We start from the raw sequence: 21,444 nt of genomic DNA, 5'->3' as shown, positions 1-21,444 counted from the left end.
AAAAATATACATTGCTCTTATGATATACAGTAGTTGATGTAATGGATCAGATATACAAATCAGGTCAAGCCTATCATGCTTGCAATGCGAAGTAGGTTACAATAAAAACCCTTCAATGTATTTCCTGATGAAGTGAGATCTGGGAAGGGTGAACTTGCAGATTGAGTGGAGGAGGAGCTCCTAGTCTGTCTGCTCACACCATATGGGCAGCCTGAGGCGCTGGTTATCTAACCAAGGTGACTGGAAGACCTGCGTTGTCTGCATGGAGTCTTTTACAGCTCTTGCAAATTTAGCAAAAGTATTTGGATGCAAAATTCTTAGCATTTGCTGCAGATCTGTCCAGAAAATTTAGCTTGAATAAAAAGCCAGTGACGATGTCAAAATGACCAGAACAGAAAAGGAGAAAACGTGACTGAATAGGACCAAAAACTATGAAATTAACAAAACATGAGTGTTACAAAAGGTTACCAAGTCATCCGCTAAGTAAAAATAGAAAAGAGTATATTTATGACTAAAAAGTGCTTTTTGTCTTTCAAGTTGAACTTTACATTCTGTCATGCACTGAATGCATTCTTTAGAGTTGTTACAAAACAACTCTAAAGCTGAACAGCTTTCATGAATAATTGATCATGTTGGTTCTAAGCCCAAATAATAACATAAGAATAAACAATAAACTGCAGCTAGAGCCGCAGATGAGAAACTAATTCACTTTAAGGTTCATGTAACACCTTCACAAGATCCATTACTTGACTTAATTGTCTCTGCCATTAAGTCAGGCGCCAGGATCAGTCTCATGCAGTGACACGATAGCTGTACAGTGTGGCAATGAGCCAAGTGCGACTGGGAGGTTGATGGGCAGCATTAGGAAGAACAGCCAGAAGGGAACACATGTTTGTATGTAAGAATGCTTACTGGGTTTAAAAAAATTATAAATGTCACTCATATAGATGATTAGAGAACAAAGAAAATAGGGGAAAAAAATGGAAAATTAGCTTTTTTTTTCCTTAAAAAATTACTCATCTAACACTAAGATCACCTGCACTTAGCAAGCTTAGCAATTGTTTACGTGGTCATGTTGAAATAAATGTTTAGAACAACTAAAATTACCTTTTAAATAAATATCTCATCTTTTTTTTTTTCATTCAAGATATCCTGGATGTGTGGGAAGCAGATGCATTACTAATTCTGAAAACCAATGATTCAAATGATCTAAAGGATTGAGAGACTCCTGCTAAAGAGAACTCTGAAAACAAATAAACCACGTTTCACTGAAACACTTCTAATGAAAAGAAAACGGCAAATAAACTAGAAAACTACTAGCTCAACCTCTTTTAACAGCCAAACTAATACTTCTCGTTTAAATATACTTTCGAATGAACATTTAATAGGCTATTCAGCTAAACTAAGAAAGGCACTGGGCAATAATAAAATCACAGAGAGCCGTAAGATGAGAACCAAAGCTGGCTAAAAAGAAGACAAATATTTGTAGCTTGCATCATTTTATGGGTCTGAATAACAAAACCTTTCTCAAATACTTTTTTATAATTTTTTTTTTACACCTGGCTATTTTTAAATGTGCAGTTTTTAAACACTGAGGTGATAGGGGGTTAAAGAGGTGCTACCCCAACATAGCGAGAAGTACAGGCTGTACTTAAATGAAAAAAAAATCATTGTTAAACCAGGCATGAGTGATTATCATTGTCCACCCATGTGTTTCTCTGATCTCTCATTTAACGCAGCGGTTTCTCCTCTAAGTGGTTTTCCATTTTGCCGTGCAAACTGAGCTTTGTGTTTTATGTGCCAGACGATAATGCCGCCTCCATCTCCACAGACTGACAGTCAGATCAGGACAGCATCTGGTTCACGAGAACAGCCGCACAGCACGACCTGAAGTTGATCCAAAACATATCCGTAAAATCAGGTGATAGAGATCGGTACACTGAGGCCGAGCAAATTTATGATTTTAATGAGAGGCTGGATGGTTAGATACACAAAGGACTGCAAATCATCCAAAGAAATAACAATATAAGCTCGTGGCTGAAACCAAACACTTACATATAGCGCATAAAGTCATATAACTTGTCTTACGTTTAGTAATCAGTATTTAAAAATATATCTATTTTAAAAATGTTCTGCTTTCTTCAAATTCAAAGTCTTACATGTTTTCTTAGGGTTTGGTAGAACAACCTGTGTGTATGTATACTTAGTTGAAATATTGTGAGTATTTTTCCACAAACTTATTTGAATAATTTGCAAACATCTTTTAAGCTCCGCCCACAATGTTTCTACACTGTAAACATTTGAGTCATATTTAGTTGCATCTGCTATCTTCTACTCTTTAAGTCAAATAAATTTAGTGAGTTTTTGATTTTAAACCTAAATGTGTGAGCTTGTTAAAGATAAACTTACAGCCAGTAAGTTGTGTTAATGTTTTATTAGTTTTGTCAGAACTTCAGGACTTGAATAAATTCGAGTTTTTAGGTTGGCACTGAAAGAAGAAAAACACAGGAGTGGAAAGTATTTCCCAGAATGCATGTTTTTGTATCCTGAGATGGAAATGCAATACATTGATCTGACTCTTGTGTGTCAAGGCAAATGTTAATTTTAATGCTTGAGGATAATGTCATGTTCACACTAAATGTTTTTGAGCAGAATTTGATCAAATTCATTATCAGATCAGACATTTTGTACTGATTTGAAACAAGAACTTAAATTATTCTAAAGTAAAATAAGTAAGTTTTTTAACTACATATTGTGAGTAAAATAATAGAGAAATGTGTGCTCTTTAACTAGGTGAGGGCAGTTCTTTCTTGCATATTGTGAAGTAATTATTTGGTTTAAATTGCAGAATTAAGCTGAAACTCACAAGTCAAGATTAATCAACTTAAAAGCAATTTTTAGACAACTCGTCTCTTGTTAAATCAACTTCATGAATTTTAATTTCTGAGTTAAAACAATTTTCTTGATTTAATTTACGTTGGTTTAACACTTTCAAGTTAAACCACCTTCAAAACTTTTACAGTGTAGTGCTGAAATCTCGGCTTTGGGATCCCAACTCAAAGCCACTTTGTGACCATTTTATGATATAATTGGGGACATCGTGCCGTCTGCTTTTTGCAGTGTGCCACTACCTCCTGCAACAACACAACATAATGCTGCCACCCTGTACTTCACTGCTGGCATCAACTTTTCTATTTTTCATCCTAATGTCACAATGATATGGCTAAACACTCAGTTTCATACAAAGAGAGTAAGAATTAGACCAGCTGCAGTTTATCAGGAATAATCATCACTTTTTTTTTCTTCCTCCAGCTGCTTTTCTTTTTACTATGATGTGTGATAAAACACTGTCTTCAGAGCGAATGGATCCAAAACTCTGTTGTCTGTCAGTTTCATTATTCATCTCCCCATTCACACTTGGCCCACTTCCTACCCTAAATATAAGTGTGCCTCTGCCCTTCATATTCTTCACAGAAAATGATCCTCGTCATCCTTACACCACCATTAGCCGTGACATCTGGGACTTCTTACTGTGTAGAGCTTTGCTGCTCAGATTCAGTTTAGATTTGCAGTCTAATTAATCTTACATGAGTCTGCTGTAACTCCTCTGTTACATTGTAGGACTGTGCTGCTGAATGGTGTGTCACTGCTTTGTGGAAGTTTCATAGCTTATGTAATCAGGAGCATATTTCTTTTCCAGTTTTGACAGGAAGATTTCTTGTATTCAGGCTGAGATTTTGCACTTCTCTGCAGTGACAGTCGGTTAACCTGGAATTCACACCGGAGTGCAGTACAATTTTTCAATTGTTGCACTTCTGCATGGGACTAGTTGAAAGTAAGCAGGGGTGTCTGAGCTGTGGAGGCTGAGCTTCTTTTGTGTGCTTGAAGATTCATGTGTCAAAATCCTAACAATCTAAGTCAAATATTCAGAAAAAGACAAAGTTTTACTTTTTTAAATTTGGCCTTTTTCCAACAAAATAAGTAGCGATTTAAATGTTTCCATGACCACTGATATGCGTCAAGTCTTCATCAAAGCTGATAAAACACACAAAAATGAATAATTGGAAGCTTTTACTATTTGACTTACAAATATGAATAACACAGCTACTGACTTTCAGATAATAGAAGGGACCCAGCACCCCTAATTGGAAAGTAATGAATCAGATTACGATGAATTTTATTAAACCTATTTTATGTATAACTGTATTTTGATTCCACTCTCTGATTGATGCCCAAGAGAATTAGTTTTAAATATTGTTGAACAGGATTCAATAATGAAAGCTGATGAAATTCACTGAAAACCAAAATTGTCTGGAAGGAGAAGCTGACCTTGGGCTTTTGTTGACAAGTTCCAATCTGTTTAGTATGTTATTGAATTTTTGTTACATTTCTGCAATAACAATAATGGGCAGTGATGGGTCAGGCATCAGGGACTGTTCCAAAAGTTGAGATCACATCCATATTCTTTACCAAAGTGATGGGTTTATCTTCCAGAGTAATACAGCTGAAACCAGATGTTTATTGTACATCCACTGAAAGTTTGAAATTAAATGGGGTGTGTTGACGATAAATCTGTCACATCTGTCTCTAAAGATACCAGGGTTACAATGTTTGAAACGAATGACTGAACTCCTTTTAACAACTCCAGCTGTCATGTTCCATCACAAGGTTTTATGGCTTTCCAATTCAATACAAAAACACTTTATTGATTCCGGAGGTGAATTAAGGAAACAGTTTTAGCTTCAGCTAACACGTAACCAAATACATTAGGAAGACAAAAGTTGAGTGCTAAATGCTACGATTAGAACCCTTTTTCCTTCCCGCCCTCCTCTCCAACAGCAGCGGCCATCTTGATTTAACATTTTAAACAGTTTATCTCTGTGTTTCAGTTAAACTTTTCACAATTTAACTCATAGCAGTTAATGCAAAGCAAGTAAAAGTAGTTTAATTTTAAATCCCATGTAGCTTAACCGGTATTTTAAACAGTGTCTGATGTGCTTGAGGTCGGTTAATCCATGATTAAAAAGGAGTGAAACCCAGACCTGATGGGAGACGCCTGCAAAGGTAGAGATTAGATTAACTTTTATTATAACAAAAACAAAAGAGTCCTGTGTAAGCATGATAATCAAAACAGAATTAAACGTGGGCAGACATGAAACAGGTCTAAAGGATAATGATATGGCACAAAAGGAGTAATTAATCATTAAAATACTAAATAGTGTCACTATAATTAATGTAAGTCTAACAAAGCATAACAAAACATTGAAATACAATCACTGACTGTAGATGAAGACATCTAAGGTTGTAAATTTGCTTTCCCAAAATGATGGTGGACACTAAAACTGAACACACACAGAAAAAGCTAAGTTATTATTTTTTTATTGATCCTAAATGCATAGAAATAAATTTTAATATCATGCAATTATCACAAGATACAAAGTATCAAAATTCAAACTGGTGGCAAACTGGTATTGCTTCCAATATGTACACACTCAGTTACTGCACTTTAGTTGTTGTTTTTGATTATTCTAGACATTTGTAAGTTTTTCCAGTGCAGTTCAAATGTCATCATTTGGGCTTACCCATATTTGTTCATAGATTGGTTGGAAAACTCAGCCCACTCCTTTCACAGTTGTTTCATTATGCAGTATGTCTCTGCAGCTCTAAGTCTAAATGAGACCATTTCAAATTCCTGTATCACATTACAAAACACCCCCACCCACTTCTCCGCCGCCCGAAGAGAAACACTCATAAGGAGAACTTGAAACAGATACTTGTCATATGAGCTTTTCTCCTAAGAGCCTTCAAAGTAATCCCAAATTGGACTTCCTACATTAGCAGCGGCTGTAAATTAAAGACTTAAAGCTAAATTTAAGATTAAATTAGGTAAAATATGTTGCTCTTTTTCTTCAAGTGGATCTTTTTTCATCTCCACAGGCGGTTTCGGTTTTCATTTTACATCTTCCCGCCTCATATTCTTTAATATTAATTCCTCCTCCTTCATCCTGTTCATTTCAACTGTGTGTCAGGTACTTAACTCACGTGATTTATTTAATTAGCTTACTCTCCCAGAGATCTCACACTTTGCTTGGAATGCCTCGCTTGCTGACCTCATGGAAAACTGTGGCCTGCCAAGGTTTCCTCTCATATCCCCTAAAAAGGAACCTAAAGTTGTGCGTCTGGAAGTGGTCCCTGATGGATTTCTTTTTTATTTTTTTAACACAAAAGTAAAACATTGACAGATATTTCACGGCTCTTAGATCCAACGCCTGGTCGTTTGGATCTGAAGGCTTGTGACGCTGCAGAGTTTGGGTCTCAGCTGTGTGCCGGATGAGAGGACATGCTCCCAGGCCCGATTTGAAGCCCGCACCAGGATAACCGAGTTAAACCGAACCCAGACGCTTTACCAATGTGCCGTCTCCTCTGGTGTTACATCAGATTGCTTTTGATAAATACATGCTACATCACCCTTGTGCGCTCTCTCGCTCTCTCTCTCTCGCTCTGTTTCTCTCTCTCTGTTTCTGGACAGATTTGTTGTTAGCTGCTGAAGCATGTAATGAAGGGCTGATTGGAGAGTCTACTCTAACCCTTTCAACCCGCCAACAGCATCAGCTGAATCACCTAGAAGGCGACAAGTCATCATTAGAATGAATAATAAAATCTGTGGAATCATTTCCAGCCAAGACACGCTTGATACCTTATGTGCTCTTTGACCGACTTACAGTAAATGGCAATGACTCGTCAAATATTTTCCATTTTGTAGTTACTCTGAATCGACTCTGGCTTGATCTTTGAACACTTGAGAAAAGTTGGTTAAAATCTCCAACATACGGGTACATAATTATGTATTCTGATGAGCACACATTACTGTACTGTTTTGGTCTGAGGTGATAAGTTCATCTCAAATTGTGGTTTTATTACCTGTAAGTGGAAGAGAATCATGATTAACATAAATAAAAAGGCTTAAATAATATGTTTCATTTAGTGATGGGGTTGCAGAAATAAATGAACTTTTCTATAATGATCAAATTTATTGAGATGCTTCTGTTAATGGAAGTATGACTAATAGCAGAACTCTCCTGTTTCTTCTTTACCCTTTCATGCATGAATGATGATCATTTGTGTCAGGATTTTTTTAATTATTTTTTAAAATTTTCTTAAGGCATAAAAAAGTAGGGGGGAAAAATGTTTTATTTAATTTTTTTTAGGTGATCAATTGTAATTTTCTCCAAGTACAAAGTTGTTATTTGAAAAATACATCAGTAGTATTGTTCTCTAGGAGTTACCTGATGTCACAATATTTTTTTTACCTGCAAGAGTCGTCTACAGTAGAAGGAGGAACCGGGTTGGTCGGCATGCTTTTTTGTCTGTCGGCCATATTGGATTTAACAAAAATAATTTCTTGCATTTGCAGTTGATGGCCAGTAGTTGATGGTGTATTTTATGATGCATTAGTGTCCACTTCAGTGGTCTGTGTGCATTTATAACATAAAAATCCACAAGAAGCACACGAAAATGGCTTTTAGATAGTGACCGCTAAGCATGAAAGGGTTAAAGAGAGGTATGCAGGGTTTCTACGTCAACCTACTGGTTGTCGTTCATCACCTGTCTCTACTTTTCACTATAGAGAGAGGGGGAGCCATAATGATATTTTATTTTAAACCTAGAAGTTTGAAAGGTGCACACTTTTACTAAATAACCAAAACATGACTGGCTAAGCCTGACAAAAGACTTACTTTGGCGCCACAGACTGGAATAGGGAGAACTATTTTCTTAGGGTTTGGGGTCAGCTTCAGTTCAGGTATCTATGCGTTTTGTTCACGAGTGATGGTAGGCTTTAGTGGGAGATGGATTGGAGAAGAAGACCAAGATAAAAAGCAAAGTTCTCAATTATGGGTCCTTACAACCCTCACTGAAATAACAATATCCTCAATACAAGTGGCTGAAATGAGTGACTTCAAAGTTTGCTGCAAAACATGATGAAAATATTTGGCCTTTTGAGTAATAGGTGCTAAAAATGACTTCTAAAATGTGGCATGGCGGTACAGTTTTCTTCTCTGGCACTGCTTTAGCTCAACATTATTTTGTTGGGATTCAGTAGTTAAATCCTCATCAGCAAAAATAGAAAATTTTAGATGGGTCCAATTCCCCGTGAAAACAATAGCAGGATTAAAGGAAAACCCGTGCTGATGGTAAATAGGCTATATTTAGAATTCAGAGTAACTTGCATTTAGGAAACATGATAGCTCTGATTGGAATAATTACTTCCTTCAGGTTGGGCAGTGATTGTGGTCATGACTAAAAGAAACAAAAGTTGATAGAGATCATCCATCACTTCTTTTTTTTTTATTTGGTCTTAATTCTTGCTCATTTTGGTTTTGTTTATAATAGCACACAGATTGTCTTCACTGGAAAAGCATTTGTTCTGACACAAGATATGGTGTCAGGGGCCATTTGTAGTTTTGTGCATAATTACTGATGCGTCACTGCTGGGGAGCGTAAGTAGGAGGGATTTTTTTTTATTGCAGTCATAATCTTTGTAAATAACTGGCTTTCAGAGGATGTGCAGAAACAGGAGATCATTATTTTTTAAGATTTATGTTTCTTCGATCCTACTCCGGTGAAAGATTCTAAACAACATTTGGCCCCCACAGATCTTTTTTAAGATTGGGAAGGTTGAATTTGTCACAAGGGAAGCATTTTGTTTTGATTTGTGATCTGGATTATTATTTCCATTTTCAGTTTCTGACACAGGCATCCAGATTTATATCTAAAATGTCCTGTTTTTAAAGAAATATTTGTGATAGAATGCACTGTAACATTGTTTCTAGGAGGACGAAAAACATCATAATCCCTAGTAAACATATTCATCCTTCTTGGATGTTTTTCTCCTTGTGTTGATTTTTTAATAAAATCACATTCAATGCAATTTGTCTATTTTGACAATAACATGGAAAAAAGCATCTTATCCAAAGCTAAAGTAGAGTTTAAAAATAATTGTCTCATTATTTTTTAAAAACTTCAGATTTTTTTTTTTTTTGTATATAGATGAGGTGACAGCACTTTTCCACTTTGGTGGACAAAAAATATATTAAGTATAAATAATATATACACTTTGTGACTCAGATGGAAGAGACAACTGTTGCTCTCCACCAGTCAAAGATGAAGATGACTGTCACTGTTGTCGTATAAATTTGCCCAAGGACATATGGGAGAGTTAAATGAAATTAGAATACGGATCAGTCAATCAGTCTTTATTTATGGACTCTATGCATACACAGTGAAGGGAACACAAAGCATTTTGCAGACGGAAAAAAACAAAAAACAAAAAACGTCATGCGGTTTGGACAACAAGATCAATGCCCAGATCTCAATCCTACTGAGAATTTGTGGCTGGACATGAAAAGAGCTGTCCACGCCCTCAAGCAACCTGATAAGAGCTCTAGCTGTGTTTGGGAAAATAAAAAGAATGGAGAAAAATTGCCCTGCCCTGATGTTCCAGTCTGATTGGGACATATCAGCATAAGTCTCAATGCTGCAGTCGCAGCCAAAGTCACATCAACTACATGCAGACTTCAGGGAGGTGAATATTTATATAGCCGTTTTTAAAAGAGTGACATTGCTTTGCACAGGTTTTTTTTTTTCATTTTGTTTTGCCATGGAGGGAAAAAAAAAAAAAAAAAAAAAAAAAACAACAACAACAAAAGGCCATAAAATGGTAATAAATTCAAAGGGGGTTGATTATTGGGTCTGGTCATAATCATGGCGTCCTATTGATACCGAGACTCTGTTTCGATTAATCTAATAGTGAGCTTCAGATTTTTCTCATTATAATCCTCACTATCAATCAATCAAGTTTATTTCTGTAGCACATTTCAGCAACAAGGCAGTACTTTAAATAAAAAAAAAAAACACAAAAAATACAAAGTTGTAGAACATACAGTCAACAATTGTCAAGTGCTGTCATTAAACATCAAAATATTGATTACTGTTTCATTGATTGTGTTTCAAAAACAACTCTAAACAGGTGGGTTTTTAGTTGAGATTTAAAGGTACTCGTTGTTTTGCAGTTTTCTGGGAGTTTATTCCAGATCTGTGATGCATAGAAGCTGAGTGCTGCTTCTCCACTATATGTGTTGGAAATGTGAATTTGGATTCTCATCAGTCAAATCTATTTATTGTTCTTGTTGTATTTATAGTCGAATTTAGGTGAAATGAAAAGTTCCTAAGCACTTTTTTTCATGCAGTCTTAATTATTGCACTGTGTCCAGGCAGCAAATCATTTTGCAACTGTTGACTGAGAAAATCTGAAGGTTATTTTTATTGCTGAATTAAATGTTAGATCATCCATTATTTTTTGTGTTTTCATTGAATTAAAATGTAATATTAAGGATTGTGGATGCTGTGTTTCCAATAAAACCTCAGCCAAGAAGCTGCAGCTTTCACAGAAAGGGACATTACCCAGCAGTTGCCAGAGAGGCCTTCTGGGTCAAAAGCCAAACTGAGGGCAGATGGGAGGACCAGAGCTGTGTCCGAGAGCCTGTGTAAACAATCACAGAGTTTGGGGTGTCTGTGCATGAGAATTAATGGGGACCAGCGGCTCCAAGGAAAAGACGGGGATGAGACACAGTTCGTGGGAAAACACTGCATCGGCGCAATCTTTTACCATAACTTCTTTGGGTGTCATTAGCAGACATGCCTGCTGCTACACACAAGTGGACAGAAGTTTTACAATTCACAGAGTCTTGTTTATGATATTTCTGGCCAGGCACAGCTGGAGATGAAAGTGAGCGGGGAGGGAGGCCTGCTGCGGGAGCAGAGTGGACTGCTGTGCGAAGACAGGCTGTACCAATCAGGGGACATGATCAGTGTTTACTCGCATGGGTAACCAGAACATTCCCCAATCTGCTCAGCATTTTAGGGAGGCCGTAAACGTTGATAATGGTGACGTCGCACGGGGTCGCCTCCTCGGGCCACCTGTATGTGGAAGAACTAGGCTGGCCATATAAGGCTGGATGTGTATAACACCTCTGAACTCACTTCAGCCTTCCAGAAAGAATGTGTTTACAGAGCCTTGATATGATATCCTCTTAGTAAAGCTGTCATATATATCATCTTCAGTTTGTTTGTGCTCTAGCAGGTGTGACGTGTGCAGGTGATTCGTCTACATACCTCCCTTAGCTTTTTGTGTTTATTTTTGAATTAGTAATTCTGAAAAAAAAAAAAAAAACGTAAAAGTACCACTAAAAGATTCTGTGCCAGAAGTCATACTTAAAGTTGAACCAGTCCCTCATGGGTTTTTTCTTTTTCTCAGAAGTTAACTTGATGGGTTTTCCGAGTGCAGATCTTAATTCTAACCCAGCTAAAGGATCAATGCTGTTTGTTTGTTTGTTTTTTTCTGGTGTTTTCTTTTTCCTTTTACAATTTCATATGTAACTGAATAAAATACTTAATCAAAATAAAAGTAAAAGTAAGGCTTTTTAAAACTCCTTCAAAAAGTACACAGTATAGACAAATTGTAATCAATTACAGCAATGCGAGTAAATGCAACTACTTACTTTCCATCTCCTGTATGTCAGTGCCTGACTAATCAGAATATGTATTTTTTTTTACACACTTAGGTGCTTCTATTTTCTACTTTATCCATACACGTAGCCTACGGTATAGTAAAATATTGATATTTTTTATTTATTTGGGTTTTGACTGTTTTTGACAGGGAATGAGAGACACATAATGCAACAACCTAATGATGGTTTTTGTCGTATCAAAATGACAAACATTTTGTGAAGGTGCTATTTTCACAATGAAAACTTGCAGCTTCAGTTTCAAGTTAAAGGTTATTCTACAAAGAATGTTCTCATTTGGACTAATCACAAATTAACAATGTCCATTTTTGCTGAGTGTTAGTGGCTGCGAGAAGGTTAAAGGAGTGCGAAAACTTTTGCACAGTGCAAAGAGAAAATAAGGAGCTACGTTTGTGTGAGATCTTGCAGGACACACACAAGAACACACAGCCGAGTGTATTATGTAGCATGACTCTGCCTGCTCTCCAGGCTGCAGAGATGTCTGAGGATATTATCCGTCAAGCCCAGTGTCATCAGCGCTGTCAGCACCACTGCTGTTTAGGTCTCTGCGTCATCTTGTTCCTTGTGCTCCTTGCCTTGTTTTACATGCGCGCAAAATGGCTTATCTCAAAATTTTCTCTCTACATCACGTTAACAAACTAATACAATTATAAACATACAAGATGATGCTTCTTCTACTTGAGAATCTCTCCCCCAATGAGCCACATTTCCAGTCTTTTCTTGGCGAGAACAAATTGTTCTTGGTAATCAATGGAAATTTAATTGAGTGACAGCGAGCCTGAGCCCTCAGAGCTACATTATGCTGCTCTTTGATCTATTTTCAAAGACCGTTTCTCACCCACCCCCCTATGGCCAATTAATCAGCGCAATGAAGACGTCGGATGCTGTGTGTTTAGTTCTTTAGAGGCAGACGCCCTGGGGAACCAAGTTTATACAGTGAGCTGTCATCTAAGCAGACAAACAAGCAATCACAGCTCTAAAAGATGAAATATAAAAAAAAAAAAAAAAAAAAATCTGGATCAGTAATTGTAGTTTTGCTGCCATAAATGAGTGAATTCAGATGATATGGGGCGTTTAATTTGCAAAATCAGACTGAGTAATCAGAGACTGAATGATGTGCACCCATTTTTGATTAAAAACTGAAATGAAAGGAGTGGGTAAAATGACTTGCATGCTTGGTTTGAGGCCTTAAAAATAAATAAGAATCCTCTCAGGCTGATGGTATTTTCAGATTGGCTCATATTTAGTAAAATGATGAAAAGATTTATTTGATTTAGAATCAGAAAGACACATTAGGTCATCTGACTGGTTGAGGCAGCAGGCAGAAACTGAAACCCAAAGCGCTTTAAAAAATGGTAAATGGATTGTACTCGTGTAGCATTTTATGTAGCTGGAGGACTTCAAAGTGCTTCACATTACATTCAGTCATTCACACATTCACACATTGATGGTGATAAGCTACATTGAAGCCACAGCTGCCCTGACAGAAGCAAGGACGCCACGCAATCGCTGCATTTCTGACCAACACTAGCAGGAGAGACGAGTGAGGTGCTATTCCCAAATACAAGGCCAAGTACAGAAGGATAAACTTCTACCATCTGATGATCTAATATTTTCTTTCGGATAATAGTTAAATACTTACTCTCAGTTTACAAATCTTTGATTCTAGTTGAGTTTGACTGTATTGAACGTCGTGTAATGAAAGGATAAACAAAGTTATATACACAGAAAATAAATTTAGAACAAAAGCAAAAGAAGAACAGTGGTAAAGTATACTTACATGTTTAAAGAAGTGGGAGGAAGTAAAAACTCATTTTTACAGTCACCCCTCTTCCTTCTCAGTTGGTATTTTCTATATCCGCATCAATGGCTGGTACGATGGGTAATGTTTGTATACGTCATTATGAACAAGCGTAGATATTTTCTTATGTTAAAATTCAATAAATAAAACCATAACAGCAGTAGTATTAATATCAGTTACTGATATTGGACCAAATGTTCATACTGGTGCATCCCTACTAATAATTAAAGCGCGTCTAAAGGGAAAAACAGGTCCAACCCAGTAATAGTAAGTACATATGCAATCATCAAGCCCTTGTAGTGACACGATTGCACATATTAAGCGTTAATATTTAATCTTCTACCAGAAGGACAAGGAGTTCTCCAGGAGGTAGTAACACAATATTAGAGAGGTTTTTGTTTTTTTTTCTAAGGAGTGAATGGTACTCTTGCCAACACAGGAGTCATGGTCTGTCTCATGATAACATTCTCATAACCTGAGAAAGCGGGATGACTGTCATGCGGGACCTCTTTACTCCCTCACACCATGCTATGAGTGTGCGGCTTGTCGCCTCAAGCGCCAGCATTTGCTGCTGATGAGCCCCGCTGTCACTCTGGTGATCCCTGCGTCTCAGTAAGCCGCTCCCCACTGCAAAGAGCTTGTGACAGCCCTGCAGCCTCGTCTGTGGCTCACCTGAACAAACTGTCCTGCTGACTTGCTTAATGAACGCTGCAACATTTTTGGTAGAGCACAAAAATCTCAAAGCGAAACAAGCCGTCATGTTAAAATTCATATTCTGCCGAGAACTTATTTTCCCACAGCTGAACATGTTAGGTCTCTGTTCTCATCTACTGTAGTTGTTTCAGCAGATTACAACATGTGTTAAATGGTGCAGTGATGGAGGAAGTGAGCTGGGATGCCTTCACAAAAGGAAGGCAATAATGAAAATAACTATGAAGAGAGTAAAATTCATTTAAAAATAAGTCTTATTCACAGATCTGAGTTGTCACCTCAGGGAACAGACTGACCAGATTAAAGATTAATGCTTTGTAGATTAGCTAGTCTAGACAAAAGCTGTATGATTGGCATACAGAATCGAACTGAACTGATTTTGCAAGATTTGAATATGTCTGAATGGAATTGACTGATTAAATCCAGCTTGGATTGTTGATCCTTGAAATGGAGAGTTGTTGTAATTTGGTTCTATATAAAATAAATAAATTGCTAATCTTTCTCACAGGGGCTTCAATATGGGATTCAATATGTTCTCCCGAAAGATAAAATAACTCAAATCGCATCATTAACTGTGGCTCCTGCTTTTGCTGACTGAAGGGGGGAATGTTTAAACAGATTTGGCACCAGAAGGAAAGATGGTGGGACGAAACAGATTGGTGTTCCAATAAAACCAGAGCTTCGAGAATTAAATCAACCCTCAGGTAATTACATTTGGACTCTCGATCAACCTCTTTGACTTGCGCAACCTGTGGTTATCAGGGGGATTATCTCTGTTTCTGTTTGCACCAGCTCCACATGTCAGGAGGATGGGCAAGGGAGTCAAAGACCTTGAATGTGACGTATATTCAAATATACAATCAGGTGCAACAAAAGTACTTACAGAATCTGTCTATTGCATCCATAACTAACACCATCACCTACCACCAAAGTAGTCATAAAGTGGCTAAAAGACGTCAAAGTTAAGTGGAAAATGTAGGTGTAAAGGATTCATTTACATGAGTTCTTTCAAGTGAAATGGGAAAAATCTCCAGTAAACTTTATGAGAAGCTTGTTGAAGGACACCAAAGAAGTCATACAGATTGTACATAAACTCCTGCATTTAAAGAATTTTAAGCCAAAAATTAGAAGTCTCATTAAAATATCTACTATTATTGTGGCACTTCACAAATTAAAATAATTTTGACAAACTTGAACTAAAACAAGAGTGGTTGAGTGTGATCTAATGTGACTGTGAGGAAAGAAAGGTAGTGTGTGTTTTTTGCAGTGTATATAAATATCTAGTTTCTCTGGGAGCTAAATTTAAAGAAAATTCTCCCCAAAACTTTGATGTGCAACCCTCTTAAAAACTGACTTCCCTGAGAATTTCTTGCTCTGGGCTCTTTCGCTGTTCAAAGTGTACCGCTGCCTTTCTGCTGGCTGTTTTATGACTTAAAAATTCCGAGTAATACAAGACAAAGAGATTTTTTTTCTCTCTTTCAGATGTACAAATACAGACGGGTATTTACAACCTAGCCTTTGGTGTCCTGTTTATTTGATCTGGAACAATGTTGAGCTCTAATTAGGTGCAAATGCACTCATTAGCCAAAGCCACTCTGCAGAGACCAATTGTCAATGAATTATTCAAGACCTCTCTCCCATACACGACATCAATACTTGGCTCTTCCTGCCTCCACACTCCTGTGCATTCTCATCTCCAATTGCATTCTGCCACTGTGAAATGAAGAGTGTTTGAATTTATCTGAAGAGCCACTCAGAGAATACAAATCATCTGTCTCTTTCAAGTCCAGGTTTCAGCCCTCTCTTGTTAGACCCCTGTCATCTGCAGAGTAGTTTTCATTAGTTTCACCCCAGTAACCCTGCTTCTTTCTCCCATTTCTCCCACAGGATACGGCCATGCAGCCCCAAGCACACATGGAGGGAAAGTCTTCTGCATGCTCTACGCCCTCCTAGGTATCCCTCTCACTTTGGTCATGTTCCAGAGCGTTGGTGAGCGGATTAACACCTTTGTCAGATACCTGCTCCATCGCCTAAAGAAGTGCCTTGGAATGAGGCGCACCGAAGTCTCTTTGGCCAACATGGTGACCATTGGTTTCATATCCTGCATGAGCACGCTATGCGTGGGGGCGATGGCCTTCTCTCACTTTGAGGAGTGGAGCTTCTTTCATGCGTACTACTACTGCTTTATCACGCTCACCACCATCGGTTTTGGGGACTACGTGGCACTGCAGAATAAGGATGCCCTGCAGACCAAGCCGGAGTACGTGGCCTTCAGCTTTATCTACATCTTGACGGGTCTGGCGGTGATTGGAGCCTTCCTCAACTTAGCAGTACTGAGATTCATGACAATGAATGCTGAGGATGAGAAAAGGGACGCCGAGCAGAGGGCTCTTCTTGCCCATAACGGCCAGGTGGGTGGGCACATTAACTGCTCCGTAGACCCCGTCTCCCCCTCCTCCACGCCGCCTGGATGTGGCGGTGGAAGCGCAATCGGAGGGAGCAGCGGAGGGGCTGCGAGCCGCGGCTTACGTAACGTTTACGCCGAGGTTCTCCACTTCCAGTCCATGTGTTCCTGCCTTTGGTACAAGAGCAGAGAGAAGCTGCAGTACTCCATCCCCATGATCATCCCACGTGACCTCTCCACATCAGATACCTACATGGAGCAGGGGGAGGCTTTCTCCAACCCTCTGCACTCGAACGGCTGCGTGTGCAGCTTGCACCATCACTCAGGCATCAGCTCGGTGTCCACAGGTTTGCACAGCATCAACACCTACAGGAGACTGAATAAACGCAGAAGCTCTATCTAAGCAGCTGGAAAACTTTGTTTTACAGTCTATTTGCGTGCATCACCATGTGAGGTATTCCAGCTGGAGCAGAAATACAGTAGACATCGAAGGAACAAAACGGCGACGTTACAGAGATCTAACTCCACCAATCTGGGTTTTGCTTTGGAATTAAATAATTTGGTGGTTTGGACTCAAGACGTGATTCTTCCATTGATGGAGTGTGACTCTTCTAGTATTAAGAGTCACACTAAAGCTAATGGATAAGTGGCATTTACTACACGTCTTCTGACACTGTTGCACATCTGCAATATCTTAACTCTGAAATGAGCATTTTGTTTGTCAGTAAGTATAGATTTCTAAATCTTAATCTGAAAGAGAAGGAAAAGCACAGAGATATGTATTAAGAGGAGAATTTTATAAAGTAAAATAATTTCTCAAAAGAAAACTTGTTAGTAAGGAACTCACTTGATGAGCCAGAGTAAAATGTGTGTATATATTTGGACACTTCACATAAAACTTATTTTTTTCAGTGAGAGCTTAAAAAAAAAAACAAAAAAAAAAAAACAAACATGTTTTTTCCTGTGTTTATGCTTGCACAGCGCAGGTTCAAACAAACCTCCTGGTCTCCTTAAGATTATTTTTTTCTTCCATGAGAAAACATTAGATCAAATGATATATCTCACTGGTTTAAGATAGCTGTCATAAACACTGCCTTGCAAAAGTATATTGAACTTCTTCATGCTTGTCACATCAGAACCATAAATTTCAAAGCATATTATTGGGATTATATGACAAACGAAAAGTTGCTTGCAAATGTGAATGCGGCATTCAAAAATTCTGTGAGTAAAAGCCTTAAAAAGTTTGCTGGGAATTTTTATTTAATCTCAATTAGTCAATTTAAACGACCTCGTTTTGCCATGACTTAATCTGCAAATTTTTATCTGAAACTTTTGACTACTCTTTTTCCAAAACATTTCACCCTCAGTCAGGCTGGTGGGGAAAGCATCCTTGGGCATCGGTTTTAATGTCCGCAGATTGATAATCGTAAACTCTTCAAGTGTTGTTCAGGCTTTATGTTTAGGATCCTTGAGGCTCTACCCTTTACAGCTGCTGACAGTTTTTGTTTGCCATCTTATTTTCCTTGTCCACCTTCCCAATAAGCTCCAACCAGCGTTTCTGTCCACAATTATCCCCACAGCAGGATTCTGCCGTTTCATATTTTAATTTGGGGATAGTGTGTACAACGTTTTGCACAGAGGCCAGAAAGTACAATTTTGGTCTCATCAGACTAGAGCACCTTTTTCTGCATGTGCCCTTCATGGTTTATGACAACCTGCAAACACAAGTTGTCTAAGAATGATTTTGTTCTTGCTTCTCTCTCACTAAAGTCAGATTTTTGGATTACATGCCCAGTATTTGTCCTGAGGACAGATTCTTCTAGTTTTCCTGGTTCCTTCTCTGATTGGTAAATTAATCAGTGCTCTGTGAGAGGGTCAAAGCTTGAGATTTAGTTTTATAGCCATACACTTATTTGAATTTCTCTATTGCGTTATTCTTGAGATTTGTGGAGTGACTGATTGTCTTTATTTATTCAGGGGTATCAGCGTAAAGAGGAGTGAATCAAAATCCAAATAAAAGACTTTCAGATATTTAAAAAAAAATAAAAAATAAACTCTGTAATTCAGCAGTTCTTTGTGTTGTGTTACCTCATAAAATCCCCAAAAAATGCATAACATTTTTAGATTATGACATGATAGAAAAGTAAAAGGGTAAAAACACATCTGCAAAGCACCATAAAGACCCGATATTCAATGTTACCGTTGACCACTAGGCTTCCTTTGCCACTTTTCCCCTCAGCTTTGTAAAATTACTATGAATTTAGTTTTTCATCAGTTGTCCTTATGCATTAATCTGAATCATGTACATGTTCTCATCATATGTTTTTGTGTAGCTGGACTATAATCTGAGATCTTAAATCAGAGTATGTAAGCTCACCTGTGTATTGTGGAAAGGCATATCGCATTCACTGCTGCACCTTAGAGAACTGTTTGTGCTTTCAGACACTGGAACTCAGTGTCTGACATATTTGATTCTTTTTAAATGAATCCCACCATGTTCTGTTATGTAAATGATAAGACCTAAGTCATGTTACTTGTCGGGGAAGTGAGAGGCATTTGAATTGATGCTCTGTACTCTGTGCACCTCACAAACAAAGAAACAGCCTCAGATTTTGCACGTCTTGCACTTAAAGGGGCGGTGGGGCATTCTCCGGCCCCACATTCACTTGACTCAACCAATTGAGGTCTTTTATGCAGTGTTCATTTTGTTTCATGGAAGAATTGACATTTGTCTTTATTGTATTTCTGTAGTTTATCGTCACAGCGAGTCATTACGGTTTTCAGCTTTTTTCTTTTCTACTGGAAAGTTCATGACTACAGTAAACCTGTTGGCGTTTTTCAGCAACTCACTACTTGATGAGAAGAGCTGTGTGTGTTACATGTACATGTTTTTGTTTTCATTTGAGCATAATAAAATATTATTTAATTTAAAATGACAACTGTACTTGAGTGTTGAATACTGAAGTATTAGAATATATGGGTTTTGATTTGTATGAATTCATCAGCGAGGTTGGCAACTCAACATTGGACTATATATTACTTTCCATGAACCAGCACAAAAAAACCAAAACAGGAGTGTTTACTTCATAATAGTTACACTAAAAACCTTCTAAAACATATTTGAAACTGCAATATCCTGAGATATTATAATAATAAGGTATACAAAACAGGATTTTTCTCGTGTAGAAATGTAAAAAGAACTATGAATGCAAAGAAGAAAAAAAATAAATCTGATAGAAATAAACAGAGAAATGCTTCAGTAAAACTGCTGTAAGCACCTGATTTAAAGGAGCCAACACTTTCACCACATCTCAGGTGTTCAAGCAGTTTGTCCCAAAGCTGAAGAGCAAAGATACCAATCAGATTGAAGAGCTGTCTGATGACCAAAGGGTTCTACATACCATCAATTGCATTTTACATTCTGTTTTTACAAACAGAGCCAATGCATGGATTTAAGGGCCGATGTAAAGTGATCCATACTCTCTGGCAACAGCATTTTGGATGAGCAGCAGCTGCCTGATAGGTTTTCTGACCTGAAAGCACAAAAGTAAGAGGCAAATCCATTCTGTTCTTCAAAACACCTTCGCTAATCTGATATTTGAATCTGTATGCCACTACCGCTTCCATCATGGCTAACATTTTAGCCACAGTGAAAGGTTATGCAACCAAAGAAAAGATGATTCAGAGTTTATTCGTCCCTGTTATGATACGCATTATGCAACTGTCATGCTGTACCTTAATTGTTGTAGGAGTTTCCAGTTTCATATTCAGCAAAAAGTGCCCAAATCCTGCACTGAGATCATGAAGACAATCACTGTCTCCTTTGACCTCTGGCTGACAGTTTTCCACATCATCTGTACCTGCGCATCGCTGGTTGTTCTGATTTATATAACAGATAAACTTGCACTTAAAATTGTGGCCTAATGAAACTTTAAATGCTTTCTAGTCACAATTGTAATATTATGAGAGATTTCTGAGGCTTAAGTGCTTCAGTGGGTTTTTGTTGGGGTTTGCTTCGGGTCTCTCATGCACTGCTGCTCTGATGTTAAGGATTTCATGTGAGGGAAAAAAACAAACTCCCAGAACAGACATCCTAGACTTAACCAGGCAATGCTTAGGTGAGAATGAATAAGATCAGAGCACACACTAGCAAGCGGTGATCAGGTTTGATACTTAAAGCTGATGAAACGAGCGCCGTGTCATGCATTTTTATTACATCCTTCCTCCTGTTTGCTCTCTTCAAGGACTTCTGTAGAGAGTTAAGATTCAGCACTGAGAGAGGAATGTAAGGCCAATGCAGGACAGCCAAAAACAGCAGTGCATTGAAAGGAAATACTCACCCCAAAAAGAAAGTAAGTTTAAAACATAAACATTCTTACAAAAGAAAAAAAAAATAAACATTCCGAGAGGAGCAGCAAGATGTTTCGTGTCAGTAATTTTTGCTATGCATATATTAGAAAAACATTCCATTTAAGTTTTTACATCAAGGGCAACACTATTTTTCTGACTGGTAATGAAAATGAAACATTTTTGCCTTCCTTAATGTTTTGCCTCTGTGAGCGCTCTCATTTTTAAAAATTCAAAAGAGGTTACACGTTTGTAAAAATAGAAGTTTTTAAAAAAAGATATGTGATTCTGTCAGAGAATTGAATATGTGGAAGATGGAGGGCAAACAGGTAAAAGTCTGTAGAGATTTAAATTTCTCCTGAAGACAAAGATTCTTCATCTCAGCTCTGCAAAATACAAAAGTGTTTTTTGATCCCTTCATTCTTTATAAAACTTTTTTTTATTATCTTAAATTGGGTACATTTACTAACTGGGGAAAACGGTCTCATTTTAAAAAACCCAGCAATTCCAAGGATTTTTTTTTTCATTATGATGTACCTTTTTAAATAGGTCAGAACGTTTAAGCATCTAAATAATGGACAGAAATCTATATTTGT

At 37.7% G+C, this 21,444-nt stretch overlaps 1 protein-coding gene across 1 annotated transcript in view; it reads left to right on the top strand.

Moving 5' to 3' along the window:
• Nucleotides 1-17,848, top strand: part of kcnk3a (potassium channel, subfamily K, member 3a) — a 39,307-nt gene extending 21,459 nt beyond the window's left edge. Inside the window, exon 2 of the mRNA XM_015053119.1 lies at nucleotides 15,985-17,848. Coding sequence (XP_014908605.1) covers nucleotides 15,985-16,904 — 920 coding nt within the window. The 3' untranslated portion in view covers nucleotides 16,905-17,848. The remainder of the gene's footprint in view (nucleotides 1-15,984) is intronic.
• Nucleotides 17,849-21,444: the final 3,596 nt, after the last annotated feature.

This window comes from Poecilia latipinna, unplaced genomic scaffold (genome assembly GCF_001443285.1).
Source record: "Poecilia latipinna isolate Pla-1442-1.1 unplaced genomic scaffold, P_latipinna-1.0 Scaffold1160, whole genome shotgun sequence".
In the NCBI taxonomy this organism is placed as follows: domain Eukaryota; kingdom Metazoa; phylum Chordata; class Actinopteri; order Cyprinodontiformes; family Poeciliidae; genus Poecilia; species Poecilia latipinna.
The sequence above is the reverse complement of the archived record's forward strand: the minus strand, read 5'-3'. Positions and strand labels throughout refer to the sequence as shown.